The sequence below is a fragment of the Tachysurus fulvidraco genome, chromosome 9, assembly GCF_022655615.1.
Source record: "Tachysurus fulvidraco isolate hzauxx_2018 chromosome 9, HZAU_PFXX_2.0, whole genome shotgun sequence".
Taxonomy (NCBI): domain Eukaryota; kingdom Metazoa; phylum Chordata; class Actinopteri; order Siluriformes; family Bagridae; genus Tachysurus; species Tachysurus fulvidraco.
Window position 1 is genome coordinate 16,736,906 of NC_062526.1, and position 14,575 is coordinate 16,751,480.

At 41.0% G+C, this 14,575-nt stretch overlaps 3 protein-coding genes across 3 annotated transcripts; all 3 read right to left on the minus strand.

The window, feature by feature from the left end:
* Positions 1 to 15: 15 nt before the first annotated feature.
* ankrd34bb (ankyrin repeat domain 34Bb) lies at positions 16 to 4,883 on the minus strand. Its single transcript, XM_027141754.2, has 3 exons — positions 3,623 to 4,883; positions 1,960 to 2,246; positions 16 to 1,561 (listed from the first exon to the last, which is right to left on the minus strand). The coding sequence occupies exons 2-3, from the start codon at positions 2,199 to 2,201 to the stop codon at positions 58 to 60; spliced, it is 1,746 nt and encodes a 581-aa protein (XP_026997555.2). The 5' UTR covers positions 2,202 to 2,246; positions 3,623 to 4,883; the 3' UTR covers positions 16 to 57.
* Positions 4,884 to 5,058: 175 nt separating this feature from the next.
* On the minus strand, positions 5,059 to 9,312 carry dhfr (dihydrofolate reductase). Its single transcript, XM_027141684.2, has 6 exons — positions 8,992 to 9,312; positions 8,354 to 8,403; positions 8,154 to 8,259; positions 7,898 to 8,024; positions 6,248 to 6,363; positions 5,059 to 5,516 (listed from the first exon to the last, which is right to left on the minus strand). Exons 1-6 carry the CDS (start codon positions 9,081 to 9,083, stop codon positions 5,432 to 5,434), a joined length of 576 nt encoding a protein of 191 aa, XP_026997485.2. The 5' UTR covers positions 9,084 to 9,312; the 3' UTR covers positions 5,059 to 5,431.
* Positions 9,313 to 9,779: 467 nt separating this feature from the next.
* On the minus strand, positions 9,780 to 14,234 carry si:ch211-214j8.12 (uncharacterized protein LOC100000539 homolog). The gene is made up of 5 exons (XM_027141039.2): positions 13,980 to 14,234; positions 13,279 to 13,534; positions 13,022 to 13,188; positions 10,499 to 11,526; positions 9,780 to 10,408 (listed from the first exon to the last, which is right to left on the minus strand). The coding sequence occupies exons 2-5, from the start codon at positions 13,475 to 13,477 to the stop codon at positions 10,045 to 10,047; spliced, it is 1,758 nt and encodes a 585-aa protein (XP_026996840.2). The 5' UTR covers positions 13,478 to 13,534; positions 13,980 to 14,234; the 3' UTR covers positions 9,780 to 10,044.
* Between the last annotated feature and the right edge of the window lie 341 nt (positions 14,235 to 14,575).

Genomic DNA, 14,575 nt, shown 5'->3' on the forward strand with positions numbered 1-14,575 from the left:
TTTTCTTCATGTGAACATTGACTGATTCATCAATGTACAAATGTATATTAATGCACTTTATTGTCCAAAAATCTCCCCAAAATTGGCTAGGCGCTTAATCTGCTCTGTTTGCATGGAATGTCTTCTCAGGAGAGTCTTTTTGGTCTTCTGGTCTCGTGGAAGGCTAGGAGCACAGGGCACAAAATGCTTTTGTCCAGGAGCAACAGGTATGGTTACAATTCCAGCTGCAGTGGACGGAGCAGGTTTGTGTCCCCGATCAAGGCCAGTGCTGGTGATGTTAACTTTGATATCTGGAATGGGCACATGTGGGTTTAGTGGTGGCAGGTAGCCTGGCCTTGTCTGTGCGATATGATCCAACAGAAGAGCCCCAGATCCTCTACGTTCCATCATTGCTGGGCTTCTCCTTTGAACTATGCTTTCCAAAGACTCCCTTGAGCCAGACAGGGTGGAGGATCGGCTGTAAACTAGCTTACGCTTTTCTGCTCCCCCTCCTCCCACAGTGCCAGCTTTGTTATGCTCATCTGAGTGTGGACTCCCAAACTGAGGTAGCTGGGAGTCTGAGCTGTAGTGATCCATCCCAATGTTGCGGCGACGCACTACATCCTGCAGGCTGGACACAGCCAGGTTAGGCAGGCAGTCTGGGTCTTTATCCATAGGAAGGATCTCGCTACCTAAGGCTTCTTTAAGCAGGTTCTGGTGTGAGGCAGAATGTGGCAGTGAAGCACCATCATTGGACATTTTCCCGCTTAGCCACTTTTCCTCCTTTTTTTGATCTTTCTCTGCTTCAGTTGGTTTGTCCAAGACTTTGAACAGACCGGTGGCATCTATGCTTTGATGACGTGCAACTGGTGGTGCTCTTTGAGACAAACGACGATGGCTGTTAAAGCCAAAAGAGAGCTCTTCTTCAGGGGTGATGTCTAGGAGCTCCTCTGTGAATGATGAGGCCTTGCTTTGCTGGAGCAACAGGGATGGTGGGATCTTTAGCCATGGCTCTGAATGCAGCCTTTGAAGATGAAGAAGCTTGGCTACGCCAGCTGCTTTCAATGGACTTGTCGCCTGTGTAGGTGATCCTGCCCTTGAATTAGCAGGGCTTGCAGAAGTAGAACCCTTTGCTTGGTTTTCTGCCAGGTGTAAATGGGCATTTGGTGACAGGTTTGAATAGGAGGAGACATGAGAAGGTGAGAGTTTAATTTCTGAGGGTGACATGCAAACAGTAGGAACACAGTGCAACCGGTCTTCCAAATCTGGTGGTGGAGGGACATTGAGATACTGTTTGGTCATTTTTCTGCCAGAGGGGAGTTTATCTGTGGTAATAATAATGACCTCCTTGCCTTTGGCCTTATAGGCATCTAGTAACACTCGCAGAGCTTCCTTATCACCAGCATTAACAGCATACACTAATGCAGAGGAACCAGAGTGGTCCTCTAAACTCAGGTCAGATCCACTGGACAGCAGCTGGGTCAAAACCTCCTCCCCAGCTCGCTCCACACAGGCATGCATTAGAGCAGTCTTACCCAATTTGTCCTGGATATTTGGGTCGGCACCATTCTCTAGCAGATACCTGTGAAACAACGGAATTACAACTTGACTAGAAATTCTTAAATTCAAAACAATTAAAATTTCACTACCCAGTCCATGAGTAAACTACCTGATTGTTATTAAACCATGTGATATTAAGATGATAGCTGAATGCTAGGACAGCTAGAATATCACCAAAGCAGGCTATCGTCAGTGTACTGCTTATGTGGCTTCCTAGCTGTGAGTTAAGACACTCAGCTATACTAATTATTTGACCCACCAATAGAGACCTTCAATCTTCAATGAAGCAACCCTAAAAAATATACTCATTGCTAGTATACCCAGTACTGCTTAAACCTGAGTCCGACAGTGGTCAGTTCAGTGGTGTTTGCAAATGGCAATTAATTGTGTCACACAGTCAGACACTTGATCAAGGAGTACCTGACAATTTTGTGTTTGGGCACACTCTGAGCATCAGTATGATGAGTTTTGCAGGCAATCATCAGTGGTGTTTCTCCACGTTCATTGCTCTCATTAATATAAGCCCCACCTTCCAGGAGCAGACGTGTTAGCCGCAAACGGCAGAGATAAACTGCCTTTAGAAGGGAGTTGCCATCAGTCCACACCTCTGTGGAATCCTCCATTATCTCTTGCTGTTTCAGACAGGAAGGTGGCTCAATCATTCAAGGACTCATGGACACATTGGAGGGTGCTTGAGCTTTGGAGAGCTGCCAGTGGAAGACAAATAGTCAAGCATTTAGTTCTAATGTTTATTATGTATCAAAGTATGTACTTGAATATTAAACCATACAAAATGGATTATAATTTTCATCAATTACCAGTTATGTCATTTTTCTGGATTGGCATTTTCCTTAAAAGAGCATGCTAGCTTACACAGCATACATAGAAGCTTATGCCAAAATAGAGTATGTCAAAATAGTACATTATAAATATGCAAGTTCCCTGTTGTCTAATCCATTCACATACATTTCTGTACATCTTAGGATGTGAATGTTCTGGCTTTAAAAGGTAATAGTGGAAAAGTAGGTGGATATCCATTTTATCCTGCAATCATTTCAGACTGTAAAATGGTCGATCAGTCTGCATTTGCTAAGAGCAAAATGGGGAAGAAAGCATGCTGAGTTTTTGAAAGGATTAAACTTCTCACTGATGGAGTCTATTGTGTTTATGGCCTTGTCCTCAAATCTAAAAGCAACTTCTAAGTCTGTCGCATTTTACTTTCATGAAATGAGAACTGCATTTTTTTTAACTTTAAATATAAGCTCAATAGGTGGCTCAGCACATAATTTTCATTTACGTAAGTAGCACTGATATCTAAACCATGTACATTTAATCAGATTATTTTGCACCTTGTCTGGAAACTAATTACATCATGCTCCAAATTTATCAGCATATAGTGTGCATGAAATAAAATTATGAGCTGATTAAATTACATGAGCAACCCCCTTGATTGGAGCCCAGACCCTCCACCGGTAGGACACCTAAGCTTTGGCTCATAACGCTGTGCACCCCTGGGATGGCATTTATAGCCCCGGTATGCTTTGTGCGCTCTTCTCTGGGCCTTCAATCAGTCTCCTGAACAGAGAGAATCCTTAATGACTCCTCTCTCTCTCTCTCACTCTCTAGCACTGAAGAGCATGGAACAAACAAGCATCACTAGGCAGATCAGGGCTCGAGATTGAAACACAAGTGGAACACTAAACAGACCACTTGACGCACATGTGCAGAATAGTGATTCATGCTAGATATCGCAGTTGGCTACATTGAGCATTTGCAATTCTTTTGTGACTATTAATCAGGGCTTTATAAATGGCTTTATAAAGTGCAAAGGTCAGACCTATGTATATTGAACTATTTAAAGCTTTTCAATCGGACAAGGACTGGATTAGTTTTGTTATATCACTTCAATTGAAACTATAGGACAATATATATTTACTTTCTCTATTTGTATCTGCTAACACATTTATATTTTGTACTAATGTACTATTTTATCAGCAGCTAAACTTAACCATGACAAATTCAATACCTAATTAGCTACATAGAGCAAGATTCCCTACATATGAGTAATAAAGTATGAGCTTACCTCTTGTTTCATGCAGATCTTCACTCCTCAAAAAGGTTTGGTTCAAGGAGGTTTTTCACTGTAGCGAAAAGGCCGAGCGTTATCCAATACACCAGATCAAACGAAATGAAGAGTCAACAAGTGGCAGATAAATGAGTCTGGGAGCATGTGAATGTGTGTACGAGAAAGGGAGAGTGAAGCTAGAGAGAGGAGCTAGAGAGAGAACAGGTGTGTGAGCTCTCAGGTCTGGAGGCAGGCGGTACCTTACAGTACAGCATGTGCGTGAGAGAGAGACAGGAACAACGCAGCGATGTGACGGCGGCTTTCGCATATTGAGCGTCAACACAAGATCGGGTTATTATTCGGATGTGAATGAGGTGGCAGAGCTTGTAGGTATTCCGCCCCCACAACCAACACAGTTCCACTGTCACTGTGTCCCTGACCTAAAGGCCACAGCAGTGTGCTTGCATCACTGTGACGCTGTTTTTTTTTCTTTCTCCCATGATGGTGATGCTAGCACGATGGCATTGACTGTGCTGACAAGGAAAGCAGTGTTTTTTGCAGAACAGAAGATAGCAAACAATTAAAGATGAAGTAAAAAAAAGGGAGAAGAAAATAAAAAGTATTGTTGAGTCATTATACTATAAAAAAAAAGTTTATCATTTCTACGGTTCACCTCCAAAGTGATCATACAAAAATGACAGCACAGAAAGTTTCCCTTCAATCTTGGCTAAATAATATTGACTATAAACTTGATTCATGTTTGTTAAAGACAAACATACATTGATTTTATTTCACATTAATGAATGGGCAGTGCTTCCATGACACCGGTTTGAACACTCAAGGAATATAAAAATATAAAACTTTCAGATACAATTTTGTGCAAGAAAATTGTTTTTTATTCTTTGTTAAGGATAAAAAGGGGAGACCGAATTCCTGGCAGTTCGACTGGGTAAAATATCAGGCTATTTAGTCTTTTCTGGTTTCAATTTTTGGATTTCAGTTCGAAGTTTGATCTATTAGAAAAACTACAGAATTCCCAACCAAAATTTCACCATTACTTATGTCTTGTTGTGTGAGTTTTCTATTTAGATATTTATGTTCATAGCTCTATAAAACAGGTACAATATAACACACTATAGTTAGCAGCACTTCATCTTGGGTGTATATTTATGCAACTGATGTAGACTGAACCTAGTTTATCCAATGTTTCCATCTGAAATGAAGTTTAAGGGTCACTGAAGGAGTAAGGGAAAGGGAGATCGGAGGGTGATGGGGGGGCTGGGCTGCCGATCACACTAATTCCCAGCTTGGCGTTAACCTCCTGCTGGGAGTTGTTATTAATCAGCCTCCAAGGTTGAAAGCAGATCGCAGCCTTTGGCTTTTATTAAGAAGGATGTATAAAGGGTTGGGGCATTAATACAAGAGAGAGAAAGCATGTGAGCATTTAATGAGTGTGTGATCAATAAAATATTTTATTCAACCAAAGCACATTTTCTCTAGAGACAAAAGATGGAATGCATATTTATGAGACGAGCGAGGACTGGCCATATGGGGTGGGATAAACAACACACACAAGAGCTCTGAGTGCAGGGACACAAAAAGGCAAGGATGAAAGACAGAGACGATAAGGCTTTAAATTGTTAAAACTAGACCATATTATTGGCTGGAACAGCATTTAAATCATTTGATTTTTGATTTCAGAGAATTACCATGATGTGGTTTCAGGTCTTAACATTACTTGTCTACAGAAATAGTGCCTATGAGCAAATGCTGTCGTCTCACACACATTTCAGTAATAAGCAGGTGTGTAAGGTCTTTCAGCACCACTCATCTCTGTTCCGCTCTCTCATACACTTCAAATACGTACTGCAGCCCATTTTCCTCCTGTAACCCTGCCGGCACTCCGGGGAACCTGCGCAAAGAAATGACAAGAGAAACAGGAGACACATGAAGCTCTGGGTTCTTGTGGGTAGAAAAAAAAAGCATCATGACTAATGAAAAACTTCTTGTGTTCTGCATCACTTCTAAGGCAATAAGTAGAAAAGCGGTTGCCATGAAGATAAGGGCTAACAGATCTTTTCCACAAGAACCAGGGGGGCTCTTTAGAGTGAATTCTTTAGAGAGACTGATGATCTGCAGCTGGCTGTTGTGTTTCAGTTTGAACTGTGTACACAGGTTTACAAATCAAGCAGTGCAACTCAACAGCTCATACAAACACATGCACATGTACACAAGGATGCAGTTTATTCAAAGACATAACTATAATGGCACGTCATCCTCTCAGTGTTTCTCTGAGCGCACTTCAAATGGGTGTCTGTGTGGAACAATTTCAACGGTAAAACCTCAGGTCTCTTCCATGTTATGCACTAGACTAGACTATGCACTTTACTAGAGCCTCTGTTAGCTGTCTCAGACGTACATTGGTGTATTGAACACAAACCACATGCATTTCTGTGAGCAAACAAATCTATCTGCACCAATGTAATGGAAAAACAAAGTGTGGAGAATTTTGTGCCAGCGGGGCCATCATGCAATAAAAGGTCCCACTGTTCTTCTGATGTACGCAGTGACAATTTTGACATGGTTTGGATATGTGTGTTTCATCAGCCAATCAGAAACTGGACAAATGACTGTTTCACTCACTCAGGGAGGAGCCTGAACTTGTCTAGATCGATGTTAGAAATGAAGGTGTCGCAGTCAAACTGCTTCAAGATTCTCGTTACAAACACATGCCGGAGCGCCGAGTTCTCCATCGCCTCCTGCAGAAACGACACATTTCACAAATAAGAAACTCACAAAAATTAACAGGCATCTTATTCTCTATAATATAATATAATATAATACAAAGTATGCCCTTCAATTCATAGTTATTATTGCTTATGTGGGTATAAGCTGGGAAATGACAGTATGATGACAATATATTAATAAACCATATCACAACTACAATTTCTGATTGTAAGCAGTTGATTTGATGTTTTTGTTTAAGATGCAGTACATGATATTTATCTTGTCATATCTAGTAGTTTATTATCATATATGTCTGTTAATATACAGTATATCATATGCGTTGGGTATAGTAGACCAAATATTGATATTTTTTATATAAATATTAATATCCCCCTCCACTCACTGTAAATATCATTCATACATAAACAAAAAAAAAAAATGCAGATATTCCCCAGGAGCAGTACTGAATGCAGTGAGCTGAAAAACAGTCCACAAGAAGCGTCTCAAGGATAAAGAGAGGCCGAGGGAGGAGAAGGGGAAATGTACAACAGTACCATGGAAAAAGAAGCGGGCTTTGTAAAAAGCGTCCTTGAGCATCACCGTTGCCATGCCAACTGAACTGAGAAAGCTGAGAGACTGCAAGAAACATGCGGCATTGTGTGTGTGTTTACAGTTAGAACCTTTAGTGCCACACAATGTACTAAAACCACAGACACGGAGACAAGATCAGACATTTTATTTTCCACCTCAGTGTCTTTGTGAAGTTAAACTAGTTAGAATTACTTTATTTCTGTAGTTAATCTAAAGTGCTGTTCAGACACACGACATAAAATATCCTGCAGGCTAGAAAAAGAAAGTCATTTAAAGTAGAAATTCTCAATAAGCAATTAAATAGTATTTAAAGAACTACTGCAAACCATTTAAAGATGACTCATCATTTATAGAGTATGGTTTATGGACACATACACACTGAAGTGATATTTATATAAACTATATAATGCTGTATATAAACTGTATAATGCTGTTTATAGATCTCCTGTAGTAAGTTAAGGGTGAGGTTTAACACTCCTGAAGTAATTATGGTGTTGTTTAAGACACGTCTTGATCACTTTTCATGTTTCTGACCTATTTAGTGACCATGGTATGGTCTGAGACATCTATAGCAGTCAGATGTTTATAATGGCATACACATTTGAGACATGAGTGTAGTTTGGGAGACGTCCTCACTAGGAGAAAGATTATTGTGGTGCTCGTGTGACCCAATTAGTGACCAGGGTGTATTTTGTGACAAATTCACAGTGAACAAATGCACTGTGTGTGATAATTATTTGAAATATTCATTAGGGTGTGTAATTTCATACACCTTCCATGTACAACTACACAGTACATATATTGTGGTTAAGTAGTTTGTGTCTCTCCACAAAATGGAGACAAAGATGGTGAGGCACTAATGTGTTTTATTGGAGTTTGGGACATGCTTACTGATAATGTTTATGTGAGGAAAGTTGAACAGCTGACAGTATCTGTGTAGCAGTGGCAGTTGTGGTGGTGGTGTGTGTATGTGACCTTGTACAGAGAGCTCCCACCAATGATCCACACTAGATCTGCTTGTGTATCAAGCTCTGGTTTCTCCAATAGATGTAATGCAGTGGTAAAATCAGGGGCTAGATAGTGTGCTCCCTCAGGAGCAGTCCTAAAACAAACAAATTATGTAAGTAAAAAAAACACATCACATCCATATTGTTTAAGTAAAGTGTATATGATCTCAAACAAGACCCCAGTACCTTCAGTGGAGAACCCAGTAAATTCAAAATGTTCTTACTTGAGTTCTCGGCTTAGGACTACGTTGATTCTGTTCTTGAGAGGCCGGTTCTGTGGTGGTATCGAGAACCATGTCTTTCTGCCCATAATGACCACATTCTTTTTACCTGTCACATCATTGATAGACACACACACAAATACACTCACTGTGCATTTGGTAAACTTAAAGATGTGAAGAAGGCGATTAGGGTTTTAATTTACCTTCTACACTAGGAGTCATGGTCATCTTCTGAAAGTGCTTGAACTCATTACTGCGAACACAAGACAGTAAAACTATACAGCTAATTGCTACGGAAACAATGTCGATAAATTTCAGTGCTTATATCTGGACTTTTCTGTTTACATAAAAACAATAAACATAAATAACATGGTCAAAAACAAAGATAATGATAATTTTTATTATGGATTTTCACTCCAAAATTAGCATTAAATACATATGCATAAAAATACACACTGATAAATAATACAAACAAAATAAATCTGGGGTTAATCGGTCACATTACAGCCTCGTGACGGAGTTGTTGCTAAATGCTGATAAAACTACAGGCTAATCCATAATGCTATAATCCTAGAACTACAATGATAAAACACACAAACAGAACATTATATATAGAACAGCTTCTGAAAATGACTATTAAATGCCCCCAAAATAGTTTGAATAAACACTGTCTATCCAACTAGTTAACCAAAATGAGCTCGTGCACAGATCAATGTAAAGTGTCGGCTGAATCCCAAACGACTTTCTGCCTCAGTGCACTACTGAGTGCGCGTCCTGCAGCATGCAGAGTTCGCCGTGTTTACCAAACGGAGCCGTTTGGGATGCAGCCGTTTTGTTTTACCTCAGTCTTATCGGGTGCCAGGGCAGATTTCCATTTTTCCCGATGCCCATGTCGGGGCAAACCGCAACGATACAGTTCAGCCTGCGACTCATTTTTTTTCTTTTCTTTTTTTTTTAGCTGAGACGGTTCACTATCGACGCCAAACCCACAAAGGGTCAAAGTTCAAATACCTCAGAGAGAATTAAGCTAAGTCACGCTGGACATCGAGTTCCCGCCAAAGTTTACAACACGCGGAAATTACGTAGAAACCAACCAATAAACGACAAAATAATGTGAAGCCACGCCCACTGAGGGATTATAGAGCTCACAGTGCCACCTACAGGCACACTGATATAATAGCATGGTTTAAACCCGAGTAGTTATTTAACTTAAAGTGCATCGTATGCTGTTTTTCCAAATATAAACCATCATGTTCATACGACAAAGATTAGATTCAAGCCTGTAGTTAAGAGAGAACCTGTAGTGCAGATGACGTAAAAATTGGTGATGTAAAACCTTCACTGTAGCTTTGGAGGCTGAAAATCAGGAGGGTTTGAGCTGTTTGTGACTTTATTGTATGCAGCCATTGTTAAAGTGAGGTTTCAAAATGCATATGACTGAACATTAAAATATCATAAATCTCCTTATATTCAAGTACTATAACAAACATTTAACCAACACAGTCACCCAAGTTTGTTTTGCCTTAAAACATTAAACTTTTGACACAAGTAATATATTAGATAATTAATTAGATAAATGAATTTTAAAAGAAGATTTACGGAAAAAAAAGAAGCTTCTTAAAATGAAAATCATCTCAATTCATGTTGTATTGTACACTCAATCAAATCAAAAGTGAACGGATATCACAGTTTGGCTGACTGTAAACAGCAAGACACACTGAGGTTATACATCCGAGAAGATTGTGTTTTGCTTTCAAATTCTAGTCTTTGGTATGCTTAATAAACAAACAGCATTTTCAGCAAAAAACTCTATGTAAAATGAGTTGATTTAAAATTCTGACTTTCTATGTTAACCCGGATCATTTATTTATGTATAGAGTACTTCCTGTCTGCCTCATGTCCATGTAATGTGGAGTTTATGGCACCTCCTGGCTTGTCTCTGTAATTTAGTGATATTGCGCCTGGTCAGTGACCAGCATTTGCTCACATCCAGAGTGATCAAGCGATGACAGCAGTCTACAAGTCGCATCGTCGTTTCCATGGTGACGTCTGAGCGCTGCAGGCTGACTTGTCTGAGACATCGCAATGGTTCGGCGTGACGATCCAGGACCAGCCTGAACACTGGATCGAGGCGGCACGGAACAGCGATCAGAGCCAGTGTGTGGAGCTGCACAGAGCCTCTCAGCAAGGACCACAGCACCCCCTTTAGGGACGTCCAGCACAGCAAGGGCTTCGAATGTCTCTCTTCCAAGGAGAATCTGAAAACAGTGCAAGCAAAGGTTTATACATAAAATCAGAATACAGATAAAATGTAGTGATACAAATTTAGTGTATGTAGCACGGCTTACATTAGTGTTAAAGTGCGAAGGTGTGGAAGACATGGTAAATCCCAGTCTTCTACATGTTCATCACCATCATCATCCTCTTCCTGGTTGGAACGTGGAGGGTCAATGTGGAGTGTAAGAGCAGTGAGTTTAGGGCAGGCACGCAGGAGTGCAATGAGAGACGGGTTCCCGTCGGCTTGGACCCCCTCCAGTGTGAGGGAGCAGAGAGTAGAACCGCAAACCTGTAGAGGAGGGACCAGTTCTGAGAGTGGACCTGAGAACTGCAGGGAGAGGAAGTGCAGCTGACCAGACCACTCAGTCAAGCCCCGAGTCAAACATATGCTCTGGAAGGAAACATCATCATCATCACCTTGATTTTGGCAGTTTAGAGATAGTGAGTGAACATCAGGGCACAAGCTGCTGACAGCATCCAAACTGTCGAGAGTTAGTCCCTGCACCTCCCGGAGATGTAATTTAAATCTTCCCCTTGGTGCGGCTGTTCTTCTGTCTTCATCTAAAATCAACGATCTGTCTGTTTTGTCCTCTAGAATAAGTCCATCCTCACCATGGCCTCTCAGTTCTTTTTTCTGAACTTTAGCTTGCCATAATTCTGTAAGACAAAACACCCCGTTTCGGGTGGAAAAGCCATCAGTCACAGCAAAATCTCTGTTCTGTATAATCACACAAGCCTGTCCGAGACCCTCCATAGCCAGACGCTGTAAACAGGACATGCCAAGCAGGAGAAAGGCAGCAGAAGCTGGTCCATCATCCTCATGCTGTCCTAATCCGATATCCATAGCCAGCAGGCTGATGAGACATTTAGGTCCTTCCAGCATCAGGGGAAGCAGGGCACCCGGGGGAAGGTGAAGGCACCGAGAAACATCAAGGAGCTGAAGCAATGAGCAGTGTCGAGCCAGCGTAGCAATCACAGCACCATCACACAGAGTTCCAGCCAGTGAAAGCGAGTAAAGGCAGGGCAGTTTGCCAAGGATGGAACACAGAGCTGCGGAGGAGACGTTCTGTGCTCCACTCAAATCTAAACACTTCAGAGACTGAGAACAGGACAGCGATGAAGAGACAGTGGAGGACAAACTGATTCTTCGGATATAGTATCTCACAGAAGTGAGTACACCCCTCACATTTTTGTCAAGGCTTTATTATATTTTTTCATGTGACAAAACTGAAGAAATGACACTTTGCTACAATGTAGACAGTTTACAGCTTGTATAACAGTGTAAACTTGTTGTCCCATCAAAATAACTCAACACACAGCCATATCTAAACCGCTGACCACAAAGTAAGTACACCCTAAGTGAAAATGTCCAAATTGGGCCCAATTAGCCACTTTCTCTCCCCGGTGTCATGTGACTCATTAGTGGTACAAGGTCTCAGGTGTGAAAGGGGAGCAGGTGTGTTCAATTTGGTGTTATCGCACTCATACTGGCCACTGGAAGTTCAGTGTGGCACCGCATGGCAAAGAACTCTCTGAGGATCTGAAAAAATAATTGTATCTCTACATAAAGATGGTGTAGGCTATTAGAGGGTTGCCAAAAACCTGAAACTGAGCTGCAGCACAGTCAGTGCTCTGTTGTCCCAGAAGGAAGCCTATTCTAATGATGATGCACAAGAAATCCAGCAAACAGTTTGCTGAAGACAAGCAGACTAAGGACATGCATTACTGGAACCATGTCCTGACGTCTAATGAGACCAAGATAAACTTATTACGTTCAGATGGTGTCAACCGTGTGTGGTTCCAACCAGCTAAGGAGTACAAAGACAAGTGTGTCTTGCCTACAGTCAAGCATGGTGTTGGGAATGTCATGGTCTGGGGCTGCATGAGTGCTGCCTGCAATGGGGTGCTACAGTTCATTGAGGGAACCATAAATGCCAACATGTACTGTGACATACTGAAGCAGAGCATGATGCTCTTCCTTCATAGACTGGGCCGCAGGGCAGCGTTCCAATATGAAAAACAACCCCAAACACACCTCAAAGACAACCACTTTCTTGCTAAAGAAGCTGAATGTAAAGGTGATGGACTGGCCAAGCATGTCTCCACACCTAAAAACCTATTGAGCATCTTTGGAGAATCCTCAAACAGAAGGTGAAGCACAAGGTCTCTAACCTCCATCAGCTCAGTGATAGAGGAGTGGAAGAGGACTCCAGTGGCAACCTGTGATGCTCTAGTAAACTCCATTCCCAAGAGGGTTAAGGCAGTGCTGAAAAATAATGGTGGCCACACAAAAATATTGACACTTTGGGACCAATTTGGTCATTTTCACTTTAGACATTAATGGCTGTGTATTGAGTTATACAAGCCTTACACTCAATACTTTACAAACAAACGTAGCAAAGTGTCATTTATTCAGTGTTGTCACATGAAAAGGTGTAATAAATTATTTACAAAAATGTAAGGTTTGTACTCACTTCTGTGAGATACTGTACAGTATGTAGCTCTTATAAACTTTTCGAAAACAACTTGTTTTTTTCTGGGGCTGTAAAGATGGAAGTCAGGAACCCTTTATAACCTGTGTGTGTGTATGTTACCTGACAGCGCACAGTGATCAGGCTGCACAGATTTGCAGTGACGAGATTATAGGACTGCGACAGTGAGAGTGTGTGTAATTGTGGTAGCAGGAGGAGATGCAGAGCAGCACGAGACAGCAGCTTCCTCTGAGACAGAACACACAGCAGCTCCTGGATCAGATCTCCTGCTGTAAACCACAACAATAACAAGAAAAGACACACTGATTTTACAGCACTGTCCTAGACACTGCATTGTAGTGTAACACACAGATACATACGCAGAAGGCTGAAGGGCCCCATGATGTATCGGAAGAAGTACTGATCCATGTATTTGTGAGCGTAATCCTGTGTCCAAATGTCCTTCATGTTCTCCGCCAGGCTGAAGAGACACAGACGCTGCAGTGATAGAGGCTCATCCTCCTCTTCCTCATCACACTGACACTGATAAAAATTTTTAATCATCCTCATTCGCTCCATCTCCAACTCTCTTTCTGTTCTGACCTCGGACTGACGAAACAGAGGAATCGCTCACTTCTGAATAAGTAAATAAGAAAAATTTACTAACACACTGTAGTGTAAAGGTTAAGGGCACTAAAACACAGGTGTACATAGGGAGGACACTAAAACTCTGAAGTGTACAGGTTAAGGGCACTAAAACACAAGTGTACAGGGTAAGGGCACTAAAACACCGAAGTGTACAGGTTAAGGGCACTAAAACACTGAAGTATACAGAGTAAGGGCACTAAAACACTGAAGCGTACAGAGTAAGAGCTCAAAAACACAAGTGTACAGGATACAACCATTAAAATAAACACTAATATAGTAACAGTATTCCGAGTACGGGTGTTTAAATAGTAAAATGTGGAGAGTAAGGGTGTTAGAAGAGTAAAGTGTGCTATTCATCTACTCACAGCTACTTAAATTAAAGCGGTGTTCGTTCTAATAGTCACATTAGTAGAGTTAAAAATGAGAATCTCACCCGGTTTGTTCATCGGTGTTACGGAGAAGCGGTGAGATTTATAATGACTCCTTCATAGTAACATGAGACACAGAACAATGTACATGTAAACATGAACGACTTCTGCACTAAATCCAGTAAAATGTTAATAACCGTTTTTAGACACGTCTTATTTTTGAAATGTAACACACTGAAGTCTACACGCGCTCTTGGTTCCGATCAAATACAGGAAGGACTTTGACAACCCACCCTGTCTCAATAAACACCAAATTTTTCGTCCTACCCATATTCCGTGAACCCTGCCTAGTCTCTCAGTGATTGGCTAATCCTTCATTCTTATCGTCCAATCACCGTGTGAGAGGATTCACTGACTTCTTTACTGACCCCGAACTTAATAATAATAATAATAATAATAATAATAATAATAATAATAATAATATATTTTATTTAAAGGCGCCTTTCTAACACTCAAGGTCACCGTACAAAAGAAGAAGAAAAACAACAAAAAATATAGTTATACAATACTTACATAGAAAAAAAAAAATTGGACCAACATTACAAATCATGATCTAGAATATGCTAAACTAAACAGATGAGTTTTAAGCTGAGATTTAAAT